At 42.1% G+C, this 15,561-nt stretch overlaps 1 protein-coding gene across 2 annotated transcripts in view; it reads right to left on the reverse strand.

Annotated features, from left to right (window-relative positions):
* Positions 1-15,561, reverse strand: part of CACNB4 (calcium voltage-gated channel auxiliary subunit beta 4) — a gene marked incomplete at its 5' end in the record, with an annotated part of 253,539 nt that overhangs the window by 237,741 nt on the left and 237 nt on the right. For both annotated transcript variants that reach the window (XM_082465076.1, XM_082465079.1), the window contains one exon: positions 15,376-15,459. In XM_082465076.1, the coding sequence (XP_082321202.1) occupies positions 15,376-15,459 (84 nt within the window). The remainder of the gene's footprint in view (positions 1-15,375; positions 15,460-15,561) is intronic.

Here is a 15,561-nt window from a genome sequence, read left to right on the forward strand (position 1 = left end):
CATTGAATCTGTAGATTGCTTTGGGTAGTATAGTCAGACACTATAAAACTCTTAGAGGAAAACATTGGCAGAACACTCTATGACATAAATCACAGCAAGATCCTTTTTGACCCACCTCCTAGAGAAATGGAAATAAAAACAAAAATAAACAAATGGGACCTAGTGAAACTTAAAAGCTTTTGCACAGCAAAGGAAACCATAAACAAGATGAAAAGGCAACCCTCAGAATGGGAGAAAATACTTGCAAACAAAGCAACTGACAAAGGATTAATCTCCAAAATATACAAGCAGCTCATGCAGCTCAATATCAAAAAAACAAACAACTTAATCCAAAAATGGGCAGAAGCTCTAAATAGACATTTGTCCAAACAAGATATTCAGATGGCCAACAAACACATGAAAGGATGCTCAACATCACTAATCATTAGAGAAATGCAAATCAAAACTACAATAAGGTATCACCTCACACCAGTCAGAATGGCCATCATCAAAAACATCTACAAACAATAAATGCTGGAGAGGGTGTGGAGAAAAGGGAATCCTCTTGCACTGTTGGTGGGAATGTAAACTGATACAACCACTATGGAGAATAGTATGGAGGTTCCTTAGAAAACTAAAAATAGAACTACCATATGACCCAGCAATCCCACTACTGGGCATATACCCTGAGAAAACCATAATTCAAAAAGAGTCATGAACCACAATGTTCACTGCAGCACTATTTACAGTAGCCAGGACATGGAAGCAACCTAAGTGTCCATCGACAGATGAATGGATAAAGAAGATGTGGCACATATCTACAATGGAATATTACTCAGCCATAAAAAGAAACAAAATTGAGTTATTTGTAGTGAGGTGGATGGACCTAGAGTCTGTCATATAGAGTAAAATAAGTCAGAAAGAGAAAAATACCATATGCTAACACATATGTATGGAATCTAAAAAAAAAAAGTGGTTCTGATGAACCTAGGGGCAGGACAGGAATAAAGACACAGACGTAGAGAATGGACTTGAGGACACAGGGCGGGGGAAAGGTAAGCTGGGACTACGTGAGAGAGTGGCATTGACATATATACACTACCAAATGTAAAGTAGATAGCTAGTGTGAAGCAGCTGCATCGCACGGGGAGATCAGCTTGGTGCTTTGTGACCACCAAGAGGGTTGGGAGGGAGGCGCAAAACGGAGGGGATATGGGGATATATGTGTACATATAGCTGATTAACTTTGTTATAGAGCAGAAACTAACACGACATTGTGAAGCAATTATACTCCAATAAAGATGTTAAAAAAAAAAAAAACCTTACCTGGATTACATGAGTCCAGAAAAGCACATCCATCATGTGAAGTGATTTGAAAAATACTGATGCCTGAGTTCTACATCCAGAAATCCTGATTTAATGAGGCTGGAGTGCGGCCTGGCATGGGGATTTTTATATACTTCCCTGGTGATTCTAATATGCAGCCAAGGTTGAGAATTACAGACATCTGTGAATGATATAGCAACGGCTCCCACATAATTGCTTTTATTGAACTATACTCCAGCACGATGAGGGACATTATCTGTATAGTAAATGATATTAGTAAAAAAACAACTCCAGAATAATGATAAGGTGTCACATCAGGGTTTAATTTATTATCTTACGCACTCTCAACTCTATGAGAAACTTCTCTCTAGTCTCAGAGCGGGAGGTATTTGTGCTTCTCCTCAACCACAAGTGTACTTTTACCCTTGGACATCCTAAATCCTGTAAATGACCTTGCTTTCCTCTCTGGGAAGGTCCTAGAAAGTTCAGAGTCAAACTGGAGGCCCCCAACTAACAAGTGACTCGGATTTTCCTGGCACACCATCTTAGCCTTATTTTCGCCTTAGTTCATTTTCTTCAGTTGTGATATCATACAAGCTAACTTAAGTCACTTCCAGAACAAGTCAGGATGTAAACATATTTTTTAAATAATAGATAAGGAGCATGTGCCACTGACTGGAAGAGGAACGAGAAGGAAAACAATCAAGCGCACCAGCTCACCCAGGCAACTGGAACACACGAAGTTCTATAAAAACATCCACCAAAGTCTACTTATTAAATAGTTAATGTCACTTAAAAACAGAAATTCCTGCCTCATTTATTGGAATATGGGGAGCCATGCTGAACTACAAATGCTAAATATCCTGCCCCTATGAAACTAGGGATGCGCAGGAAAGTCAGTACTGAAAGCTCCTAATGCAGTGTTTTTCAAATGATAAGAATCAACCTTGTGGTTCCACTCACCTTCAGCAAAGTTTCCATATGGCAACTTTCGTTATTCTTTATTATAGATGTGAGCCCCATTAGCTACTGCTCTTCCTGGTGGCTGTAGTCATCATAATAGCAGGAGCTACACTGCTTCTCAGCTGACTTCCTCTTAATAGCTTCCAGGATGCACATCTGAGAACCATCTCACCACATTTCACAAATATCTCATTCTTGACAACCCACTCTATTCTTTGCAGATCCTTTCAGGCTGTATGCACATGCCTGAAAGAGTTATAAATTCCAGCTCTATCCAAAATTATCTTTCCTCTTGTAAACCTTTCCGCATCATCTCTTTGCTACATTCTACAAAGAATGCCTTCATCAAATACTTCCAACAATATTTGATATTGAATGACCCTATGTTTTATGAGTTCATCTCAGCAGCTAAGTGTCACTGGACTTCCTCAAAAACTACAGAATATAGTGTCTTCTACCAAGATGTATGAACTGACCACACACATCTGTAGACACAGACGTGAAGCTCTATAATACTAGAGACTGAAGGAACCTCAGAGGTCATCTAGTCCACACCACTCAAACCCCCATTTTGCAGACAGGAAAACAGAGGCCCTTGAGAAATATTAATTCAGGTAGTCACTTCTGTATTAATACTTGGGTGGTGTCCCATAAATTCATTGTTTAGTCAGTTATTTGAAATTTGGTACATATTTTCTCATTAAGAAACAATGTTACAACAGAACGTTAGACTCCCTACAAAATTATAATTAGGATGGGTGGTGGTGATGATAATACAACAGTGAGAATGTACTTAACATCACTGAACTGTACACTGAAAAATGGTTACGATGGTCAATTTTATGTTATATGTATTTAACACAATTCTTAAAAAATTCTTATTTAACCCATGAAGTGGATGAAACGTAATACAAGAAGGGAGAGAAGGAAGGAACCCCACCATCTTGCCTGGGTCCAGCTGAGGGTCCTTCCTTGAGTAAACGTCTGATTAATTGCTTCTGCAACATCCATTTTCCCCTCCGTCTACCACTAGCTCCCAAATTCCCTTAGGGAACTGGTCCTCCCCATTCTCAGCCTTAGTGGGGCTGACCCCAATCTCATCTCCAGGAGTGGCCAACCACTGGCTTCAGGCAGTCCCCTGGCCACAGTACTGGTTCACGAGCCATTTCAGGCCAATAAGATTCAAGAAGTATATGTGTGTGTATGTGTGTGTGTGTATTATGTTGTTTCAGAGGGAGGGTGGTACCTCTGAAAACAAACAAACAAAACCTTCTTTTCCTTTTTGCTGGAGCTACCATAAGAGAGCTAGCTCTTCCTCTGAACAGGGGAGTGGGTGAATGGGAGACCCTGAGCCACTGTGGCCACTGCTGCCACCATGACAGATGCCAAACCGAGGCCTGAGCCAGCACACAGAACTGAGCACAGAAGAGCATGCAGTACTGGAAGAACTGCAGAGAAAGGGAACAGAAGCCCTGATGAAGTCATGAACTGGAACAAGCCATACCTGAAGCTAGCCAGACGTACTCCTGAACTTTTCACTAGCATAAGCCAGTAATTCTCTACTTTGCCTTAGCCAATTGCATTGAGTTTGTTTATTTGCAACTGAAAGATTCCCAACAGATACAGTTCCAGAACAAAGTTTGAAATAAACAAAGTGTGTTCCTCATTCACTTCCCTTTCTGAAACCATCTCCCACCAGCCACTGTTTTTCTCTCCAGGCACCCAGTGCCCTCCTTCTGTCCCAAGGTCTCCATTCTGATATCCAACCCAGGCCTGCACTAACTCCCAAAGTGCTTCAGGCCCCAATATTACCTTCCTCTTTCCTCTTATTTTTTCTATTCGCACCCTCATTCAAATTCATAAAACAAAAATAAAGAAAAAAATACATAAATTACTATCAGTATATTATCAATGAGACTAATAGAGGATTCAAAGTTCGGCTCTGGCTACATCAAACTGTACAGGTCAACATGTATGCATGGGTGGGAGAGTCGCTGTTCGAAGCAAGTTTTGTGTACAGTCCTGGGGCAGAGGCAGAATGACGTCTGTTTCCCAGTGTAACCCTACAGTGAGATGCGGGCTGAAAGCACAGAAGCTGGCTTTACAAGGGGACATGTGAGATGCAGGGCACAGCAAGTGCCACTCGAGGGCCCAGGGTTCAGAGTGTGACCCAGAGTTGAGGAAGTCTGGAACACCACTTGTCCAGAGAGGCTGAAGAGTATAGTGCTGTCTGTCACCTTGGAGATTTTGCCTGAGAAGCAGCATCTTAGTAAGAAGGAAGCAGTGTCCTCAGATGAAGCAGAGCAACTGCAGCGGGAATAACCTCCTTCAAAGGCTTGTGGCAGCCGAGCTCAACGAGGGACAGAGTTGTGATCACCCCCTTGACTCAGAGATAATGGGCAGGCTATTAGGACACAAGGCGTTGCAGTCCTCTGTCTACAGCTAGGAGAGGTGAACAAGCAAAATGGACATTATCAGTGTCTCTACATCAAGACTTCCTTTCCAAGCTGCTCCTCCTTCCTCTTGCGCCACGTGATTAGTTAGTGACAATGGCCACATAGACCCACAGGCTGGTGGGGCACGGGGTCCTTCAGGTTACACAAAGGAGAATTTAATAGGGAACGGTCAAAACAGAATGTCAGGGAGTGCCAGAGAAGGAGACCTGGAGCCGTATCACAGAACTTCATGGAGGAGAAGGTTCTAGAAGGGTTTAACAGATGGAAAGATCAAGTGACAATGGTGAGACCTTCTTCAAGGAGAAAGGAATGGCACGACTGAGGGGGTGAGGGAAGAGAGCAGGGGTTGAGTCTGCATCTGGGCAGGTGTGCTTGTAGCAGGGCCGGGTCGGGGGGAAAGTAAGGGAAAGTAAGGGGAGAACACAGGTGTGAAAGGACAAAGAGACCCAGGGAGACTGGGGTCTTTGTTGGGAGCCGTCCGCCTTGTTGAGGTGGGCTTGGGGACAAGAGTGAAATGAGCTTACCTGCAGGCAGTAAGTCAAACCACGATCACAGATGAATGACGAGAGCCCCTTAAGACTCCCAGGAACGTTCACAGTTTTAAAATAGGCTGCTCGTTAACCCAAATCATCTAGAAACTGTTCGGATTTCAGACAGTGGAGGAAGAAGAAAACAGGTGTTCTGGGGCAGGGCCCCAACCTACTCCCATCCACCTCTCCACACCAAGCCTGGGGGTTGGCTGGGCATGCACAGTACCTCCTGGTTCTGCCCAACTGCAGTCCCCACGGCACTGTGACGTGCCCCAGGGCCGGTTTCCTGCTGTTGTTGTTGTGGCTTCAAACAAGGTCACAGCTGTGTTTGGGGGCCTGGACAATGGTGGACATTTTTAGTGTATTTTGAAGTAGGATATATTTAAGTTTTGCCTGGTCTGCACTTTTTAAATAACCTGCCACACTCATTTTTAAAATGACAGCAGGACTTCCCTGGTGGCGCAGTGGTTAAGAATCCGCCTGCCGATGCAGGGGACACGGGTTCAAGCCCTCGTCCGGGAAGATCCCACATGCCGCGGAGCAACTAAGCCCATGAGCCACAACTACTGAAGCCTGCATGCCTAGAGCCCATGCTCTGCAACAAGAGAAGCCTCCGCGATGAGAAGCCCATGCACCGCAATGAGGAGCAGCCCTTGCTCACTGCAACTAGAGAAAACCTGCACGCAGCAATGAAGACCCAACGCAGCCAATAAATAAATAAATAAAATAAATTTATAAAAAAATAAAGTAAAATGAAATAAAAATGACACCAGCGAATGGACTTAATGTCACTGAATTATGCATTTAAAAAACACCAGTATTCTTCCTTTTTTAACAATTAACACTTTTTACGCTTCCTATGTAACAGAACTATTAAACGAAATACTTGCAAATATGAAATTTGCATTTTACCAGGTGAGTTTAAAGCCTGAGCATCTCTACTAATGTATAAGAAACAGTAATAATAATACCCATGGTACACATTATTCTTACAATGTAGATTTGACAGTTTTTTAAAAGATACTGTTTTGTTTAATTTTCATTTTACATGATCAAAAGAAATATTCACAGTAAAGTAACTGAATAAGACACCCAAATGAAAAACTGAGCCTTCCCTAATCAGAAGGTCTTCCTACAACAACCAAAGGAATAATAAAAAAAAAATCCCCCAAAAGAAATCACCCCTCAAGCTTTCTGAAATTAGCAGAGAATGTTTGCAGCTGACCTATTTCTCTCCCACACGACTATGTTGATAATTGACTTTTGTCCCCCAGGGAAGTGCTCAAATATAATTGAGCAGCACCTGCCACATAGAAAGTACAGTTTTATACACCCAATAATTCTCATAAATATTGTACTTAGCTTGGGACTCAAGCACTCTGCTTTCTCCTTAATTGTATCTCTCAAGGAAGAAATATAATTACCAAAGCTGAGTTATTACAAACATCTAGATAAAATAAAAGAAGTAATTTGAATTGTAAGTACCCAAGACATTTCTATCACTAAAAATTATTGAAAATGATGGCACTGATCACTTTTCTTTAATCCTGACATTTTTCTTTAATCCTGTCGATCTCATCCTATTTCATAAATCCCTTCTATAGATGAGTCACTCAGTTTCGTTCAGTCTTGATGACAAGGAGGCCAAGGGCAGGGATTTGATTTCCATGCAGGTCAAATAGTTTTACCCCTCCCCCCCAAATTCAGCTTTATGACCTGACACTGAAATTCCAAAATAAATACAAATACGATCCACCCAATTCAACACCATGACTTGAAGTGCTGTCTGGATCTAGGCTTAAGGAAAGGCAAGTCTCTTTCCACAGGCAGGTCAACATTTGCATTTAGACCAGGGGCTACGACTGGAAACCTTCAGACTGGTGTAGAGAATATGCTAATGAAATAATCCAAAACCAGTCACAAAAGATCACATATTATTGTATGATTCCAGTTACATGAATGTAATTTGGAATGAAATGTCCAGAACAGGCAAATCTATAGACACAGAGAGTAGATCAGTGGTTGCCTAGGGCTGGGGGTGGGGGGGAGGTTGGGGAATGACAGCTAATGGTTACAAGGTTTTTTTGGGGGTGATGAAAATGTTCGAAAATTAGATTATGGTGATAACAGAATACAGCCTCTGAATTCCTGAAAGAATGACTTCCTCATTTCTGTTCCACTCACACACACAAAGAGGCCAAATAAGAAAGCTGTGACCATAAAGCACTCCAACCTTAACAGTGAGGATTTTATCCACTTGTTTCATTTGGAAACATAATCAGCCTTTGAGCTGTTACCCTAGCACTGGAGAAGGAAGTGGGCCAGGACGATAAATTCATCTACATGAGTTATTATGCATTTCCATTACCGTTGGTCTTTCCTGCATCAAAAAAGAAATTGAAAAAAAAATTTCCTAAGGAGTTAAAAAATAATATCATAACATTCAGACACAGTGAGCACTACAAAAGTTTACCATTTCTAGTGATTCTAACAACCTGAAAAAAAATGCAGATTCTTTTCAAGTTTGTTTACAAAATATTTCCTCTCAAAACAAAGACTTCTGCTCCAGCAATTTAAATTGCAGCCCTGGAGAAAGATACCTCCACCAACAGAAAAGAACATAAAATGAGAAATAAAATAGGCACACTTTGTCATCCAATGATTACAGTGAAAATGATCAGAAAGATTCAGCAGATGTCCCTCAAGTTTTATGGCCCCATCTAACTTATACTTTCAGTACATAAAGCACAATGCTGAATGTCATCCTTTCGGATTCAAGTAATTACCTCTGCTCTGTTTATGGGTGTAATAAGGATATAGCAAAGAAAGTAGGAAAGTTTAGAGAGGGGCATGTTTTTCTAGTTAAAATGAAAACCATCTTCAAGGAATTTCAAAGCACTATCTGTATTCAAGCCAGGTGTTGGTAATTCATCAGCCTTCTCGCTTTCTGAAGGGCGGGCTACCGAAGCACACAGCTTGTCATTATTGTTACTTGAAAGCAATAAAACTATTCCCTTAAAACTGAATCTGTAATTAAGCCTCTTCATTAGTTCAGGCTTCTAGTTCTCACCCTACCCCCCTCCCTGACCCCGTGCACATGGTTGAATCCATGTAAAATGCCTGACGTGTCGCTCTGTAGTCAAGTTCATAACTTACACTCTTCTAGAACAAAGAGTGCGTGTTCTACCTCTATGTTTTCCTGGCTCAGGGAGAATGAGGACATGTAACTGTGTGAAGGCAGGACCATACTGGCTGTTTAAATCAGAATGGGGTTTTATTGGGGTTCTTTACAGATAACAGCCTAGCTCTTCTTGAAACTTATCAATTTGATGGGTTCTAATCTGAACACACACACACACACACACACACACACACACACACACACTCCGGCTGAAAAGGGCGAGCAAGCAGAGAGGGTGGCGCTGTTCTAGGAAGCACTCCAAAGCATTGCAGAGGCCAAACATGGAATGCGGCCTGCACGCTCCACTCCCCACGAGTCTGTGGACATTTCCTGGGGTCTTCAGGGAATCTGAGTGAGGTGCAAGCCCACTCACCCTGGTTAGGGCTTATGCTTTCTTCTGAATCTGAGCTGCAGAAATGAGACCAAGAAAGGACCAGACTCAGAGGACAATGATGAGCTTGGACAACGTCACAACCTCAGCCAGAAAAGATGGGTTAGAACTCGACCTGCTGGGCCCAGCTAACCCCACTGAGTTAGTAGGCTCATCCGGAGCGAAGAGACTCATTTCTACAACTAGCTACAACCCGTAGTTTGTAGACAAAACTACATTCTCTTCAGCTCTGCCCTTGCTTTTTCCCTTGATGAAGAAACAGTCCCTGCTCCTTGATAACAGCATTGTCTGGGGCAGCACGTGGAATAATTACAGGGAGAGGGCCACAGCAAAGCCAAGGTCATTTTCAGCTTCATTTTCACGTGGCGTCCTATAATTTTCTAGAAGGATTAAAATTTGAATCAGAATTTATGTAAGCTTCAATAACATCTTATCAACCTAAACTGAAGGATAAATAGTTCTTTATTCTATAAAAAATGAGATTTCGGGAACTCTGCACGCCAAGAACAGAAACTCGGAGAAAAGCAAAAACGACTGCTTAACTGGTTAGCTGCCTAGTAATTAGATTTCTCAATCAGAAAGAAGCTTCATAAATTCAGTTCCATTTATTCAAGCCCAAGAGCCAGAACGAAGCACAGTTTGCCACAGAGGCAGAGTTCTTTTTTGCTCTATCAGATCTCAATTTGGGAAGATGCATTCCGGATAGAATTCACAAAGGAAATAGGTGTAAACTTTTCCTTAAAGTTCACTGTCACTGGATTATGTCATTTAGCAAGGACGGTCGACTTACAGAGCAAGTAAAAGCTTCCAATTTTGCTGATGAAAATGATTCATTATTATCTTCCAGGCAGCTAAAATATAATAATAGTCGTGCCAGTCCTGGCCTGTTTTCCTCAGATTCATCCTCTCCTTTTTCTGCTCTGCTTTCTGTCTCAGGGGGCCCATGGCCCGCAGGTTGTTTCCCAGACTCCCATGTCAGCTGGTGTCCAGGTCAGACAGTGGGAGGCAAGGCCGGGGTGGGGAGCACAAGAAAGGAGAAGCCAGAGTACTTCTCCCCATTTTCTCCACCTCAAGTGGCTTCTCTGGCAGAGGCTGCATCTCCTCTGTGTCTCTTGCTCCTACAAACAGTACCCCACTGGTTCCAGCACCTACCGGGTGGTTTTGGCCCCTGGGTTCTAGTTACAGTCTCCTCCCCTTGTCCTTGTACCTAGGGGTGAGAGCAGCTTCCTGCTGTTGCTAACCTCTAGGTTTAGCTTTTAAGCCCTCCCCTCATCTGTTTAATCATGTCTCTATAATTCAAGTCCCTCAGCTGTAAAAACTCAAGTAGTTTCATCTTCTGGTTAGACTGGCTAATACAATCACTAGTATGTTAGTAAGTAAACAAACAAACAAACCTCCATGAACCGTGAACCATGCAAACAAAAATTCCATCCCATGATAAAACTGGGAAAAAACTACAGTCTGCAGATTCTTCAGTGGTTGCTTTGCTCTTCACAGTAACCATATAAACTAGGAATATTTCTAGGCTCTAAGAGGAGTAAGTCCTTTCATGTGTCCACATCTATGTGTGTTTGTGTGCCTGTCTTGATTATTCAGGGATGAAGTGTGTTGTGGTGGAAAAACTGTAGAATCTGAGTGGGGGTCTCCTGTCTCTGTTCTGCCACTATCTGTTGATGTGACCTTGGTAAGGGCTTTAGGTCCTTGGGTCTGTGTTTCATTCATCTGAAAATGGGGAATCAAAGTACTTTCCCTCCACAATCTCTTCCGGTTCTATAATTCTGTGATTCTAAGCTTATGGATAAATTTTGCATATATGCATGACTCCAAGTGTATGATTATTCTTAGAGCTATGCACAAAGCATATACCTTCTGTTGATGAATCTGCATTTCATCAGAGAAATGTGTCTATAACCAGTGCTCAAATTAGAACCCAAAGAATATTTTTGCCAACCTGTTTTATTATAGTATCAACTTAGTATCTGAATGTGTTTTAGATCTCTATGTACAGTGTGGGTTCATTGAATTATTGTAATGATCATCTGATTAGCATAATCTAAAAAAAACAGAAGGAACCTTGCTTTAAGGTAGATGGTTCCAAAGATGGCTGCAACAATATCTTCCATTCTATGTGCTCCTTTGTAAGGTGACCTTGACACACCCCATCAAAAGATAGAGTCTATTTCCCCTCCCTTTGAAACTGGGCTACCCCTTTGATTTGTTTTGACTTAGAGATTGCAACAGAAGTGATGTCATATAGCTTTTGATACCAGGTCTTATAAAGTCTGCAGCTTCAGCCTTTGCTTCTTGGGATGGTCCTGCTTGGTACCTAGCCACCATGTTGGGAGGAAGCTCAAGCAACCATGCTGAGAGGCCCAGGTAGAGGAAAAGTGAGCCCTATGCCAAAATCTTACCTGAGTTCTCAGCCAGCAGCCAGCACCAACCACCAACCACACGCGTGAGGCTGTCTTAGACATTTCAGCCTTCCCAGTACCCAGGTAACATCACACAAAGAAGAACTGTGTCTGCCCAGTACACAGACTTTCTTTTAAATGTTGTTGCTTTAAGTCACTAAATTTGGGGGAGGTTTGTTAGGAGGCAATTTCTCCAGATTAAACAAAGAGTTTAATATTGGAGCAGAACCTCATGTCTAAAATATATCAAGCTAGTCCTCCATTCATCCACTCCTTCATTCAATCAAATGAGTATTTACTGAACATCTACTATGCTAAGTGCTGAGGACAAAAAGGAGACCAAATACAAACATGTCCCTGCCCTAGTGGAACTTGTTATCTGGATAGGGAGACAGACATTAACAAAAATATCTAATTACATGTTAAATAATGCAATGTTAAATAAATAGTGATGGTACTATTGAGAACTGGCACAATGCACTCTGGGATGAGGTACATGGTTAAGGAACTAACCTTAACAGGGAGGTTAGAAAAAGAAGTGAAGACTAAACTTAGGTCTCAAGGAAGATTAAAAAATCAACTAGGCAGAAGGGAGAGCAAGAGCCCTCCACACAGACAACTCAGCATGTGCAAAGGGCCTATGGCAGGAGGGAGGGTGGTGTGTTCAAGATCTGTGTCCAGAGCTTAGAGATCATGGCTTAAGATGAGGCTGGAAGCTGTTAGGAGCCAGGCCTTGTAAGACTCTGCAGTTCTCATAAAGGCAGACTTAACAAGGAGAGGTCAACAAACTGACCTCACTCTGATCAGATTTTCCTTCGAACCCCAGTGGGGAGAAAAGTGGGAGTAACCCCAGTGAGAATAACCTGTAGCATTCTACCACACAAACTGTATGCACAGTGCCACCCACGGGTATTTCATATACTTAGCACACATGGGCATTCTGCAGACACCCTAATTCCTTACTCCATTTCACCGTATTATTTGTATACATCTATGTCTCCTATGATAACTAGATCATAAAATCCTTTGGGTACAGAAGCTGTGTCTCATTCTTCTTTTCATTTCTATTCCACAATATCTAGTGCAGTGCTAGGCACATAGCAAATATTTAATGTGTTTCCTAAAAATGTTAAACATGAATAAACAATCCACTCATAAATAGCCTGTCGAAAGTAATCTCCTGAGAGAAAATTCTACAGCCTTACTTGGAAAGCCATTCCAATGATATCAACACTCTTCGGAAAGTCTTGCTGTAAAAGCATCATTCCTTTCTAATTGTTGCCAATTCTTGAGTTTCATCCTCAGTGAAGACTGACAACAGCCCATCACATTTCCAAAGAACGTCTTTGTGTACTTTTTTTTTTTTTGGCTGCACCGCACAGCATATGGGATCAGAGTTCCCCAACCAAGGATCAACCCGAGACCCCTGAAGGGGAGGCGCAGAGTCTTAACCACTGGACCGCCAGGGAAGTCCCATCTTTGTGTAAATTTTGAAGATCATTACTGGGTCACCTCTAGTTCTCTCTCCTTTCAGTGGCAAAATACTTAATCTTCTCACTTTTCCTCAAAGAAATAATTTAGCTGCTCCCTGGATTCATTCCAAAACCTCCATCCCTCCTAAATTGTGGAGGGCAGCAATCTAGGAGACCAGGAAACAAGGTCAAAGATGCTAGAGGGACTTTGTGAGCAGTCCTCAGGGGAGAGGCAGGCTCTCTGTCTCAGTCTGTTCATTTTCAGGCCAACTCACATGTGTACATGTGTGCACACATATTCATCTGTGCATACACACACATGAACACTGAAATTTTTTTACCAGCTCAGAGAATAAACACTGTTCTATTTGATGAGTTTGCCAGCTGTCCTCTGTTCTTTACCACCAGCCCAGATTTACCCATCTGATTCAACACATCCTTTTTTTTTTTTTTTTTTAGTAAGTGAACTCTTCCCCCTCCCATCTCTGTAAATGATATAGCAGAGAAATGAGCAGCACTGTTTTTATTGGTATCCTCACTATCTTCTTCATGTGCAAAGGCATCACACAGATTGTGAAATACATCAAGAATTTGAAAACAATAAACCACTGGTCACTCTACAAATAATGAGTCTGTAGTAACATAAACAGTTGTGCTTTTTAAAAAAATACTTTTTTGACATTTGGGTGAAAACAGTTCAATTTAATTTCAAAATACACTGTTAAAGTTACATCTGGAATCATTTTTCATCTCTTGTCAAATAAATAAAAATCCCTCAGTTATTTTATTGTAGCCATTATCGAAGTCTACATTATGCCATTTAAACAAGATCATATATAGGATGCTTACCGAACTGTAAGTGCTCACAAAAATTATGTATTATTTTTGTGCAGAAAAATTAGTTAAGATTGTGTATATAATACAATCACAGCTAGCTTCTGAATTTAAATTAGGCCATGTTATTACACCAACAAATCCTAGCCTATTTTCAGAAAGACTTATGAAATATATTTGTTCCAAAAATCTGCAATGGTTTAAATTACTCTCAAAATTATTTAGCATGAATACTTTTTATATTTTTAAGCCAACACATACCAGCACACTTAACAAGAACTTATACATGCATTATCTCACTTATTCATTTAAACTGAGGAAAGAATAAGAATATTACAAAGGATATTGATGGCTCTGTGCTTGGAAGAATAAAACATTAGTGAAGTGATGGTGTAGCTGAACTCAAAAGTTTTAGTCAAACAGCTCATGGAATACACTGCTGTATAATTAGTATTTCTAAGAATTTGCAATAATAAAACACTACCAAAAATAGGCACCTACAAAATAACATAAACAAGATTTCAGTCACCTAACTCAATTTTTGTAAAAGATGAAGAATGTCTTTGCTTTATTAAATACGTAAATAATCTAAGCACTGCAAAAAGGATAGAATACACTTTCGAATGAATTCAGAATCCAAAATATATTTATTTTTTAAATGTACATGCTTAGTACTCACTAAATTAAAGAGTAGTAGGAATAATTTGTTTCTGCAGAAAATGCATGCCTATGTAATCAATATTATGTAAATATGCTCTATGGACTTTTTAGGAGAGGTCTGAGTCCAATTCTAAGTCTAATACCCAATTCGTCATGGATAATCTGTTTAAATTGATGACAATCACTACAGAAACACACTGCAGCTGCCATCATAGGTTAAAAACACATTACACAATGATCTGAGTGACCCAGAGGGAAAAAAATTTCCCAAGGTCACTCCAGCAGCCCACAGCGGAGCCTTGGGATAAAAACGTCTTGGTGCAATGACCAAAGTCCTCCCAGGGTACCCCGAACTAACACACCTCGACAGTTTCTGTTCCAAAGAGAGATCAAGGTGATTCCCTTTTGCATGATCTCTCTAGCACCCAGCAGCTATGTAAGGGTGGTTTCTTTGCAGCAAATTAAGGAGCAATTTCCTGTGTCAAGGTAAAAGGCACCTCAGCATTCAGCGGAACCGGCGATTTTTAGCACGGTCAACACGCACTAGAACCACGCAGAAGAAAACAACCCCTAAGAAAACAAACACTAAGTGTAGCACCACCGAGACCCCAGAAACTGAGGGCCGGCCTTCGCTTATTTCGATTTAAACCAGATCCGGCTGTCTTTCCCTAACTGAGCAAACCAAATAGGTCCCAAAGCGAGACCAAACTTTCTGTTCCAAGTGTCTTTCATTTGACCAGAGCTCCGAGATGACAAAGGAGAGTATTCAAAATACGGCAAAATAGAAGAGCCCTCTCTCAGCCGAATCACAGCAGTTGTCCGGCCCCAGGGGCTCTGATCGCTCAAAGTCAAGTCACACGACTTTAAGACGCTTCCTCACGCATCGAAGGTGCAAAAAGAAATGGCTTCCAGTCTTAAATTCAACGTCCCTGACCTAAACTAGGTCCCCGCCGGCTTGTGTCCACACCCACAAACTAACTTCCCAGGACCCGAAGACTTGGGAACCCGGGGCAGAGAGTGAAGGACCAGCCGGAGCTCCCGCCCGCGGCCGCAAAGCGACGCGCGGAGACGTTACCAGCCGCTCCCGCACGTGGGGGCCGTGCTCGGCTTCCTGACCCCGCGCCGCGCGCTCGGCTTCCTGCCCAACCTGCTCCCCTGCGCCCGCCTCCTACCTGTCTGAGGATGAAGCTGGTCGAAGTGGTGCTGCCATCGGATCTTTTCAACCTGCTCCTCCGGGTCGTGGTGCCTCGGGCCACCTGGACTCGACACACGGAGCCAGAAAGAACCCGGTGAGGACGGCAGTGTGGAGCCGGGCGACCACCCCTGGCTAGAGTCCGCCTCCGGACACCAGATCCCCG

The sequence above is a fragment of the Balaenoptera physalus genome, assembly GCF_965194825.1.
Source record: "Balaenoptera physalus genome assembly, chromosome: 6".
Lineage (NCBI taxonomy): Eukaryota > Metazoa > Chordata > Mammalia > Artiodactyla > Balaenopteridae > Balaenoptera > Balaenoptera physalus.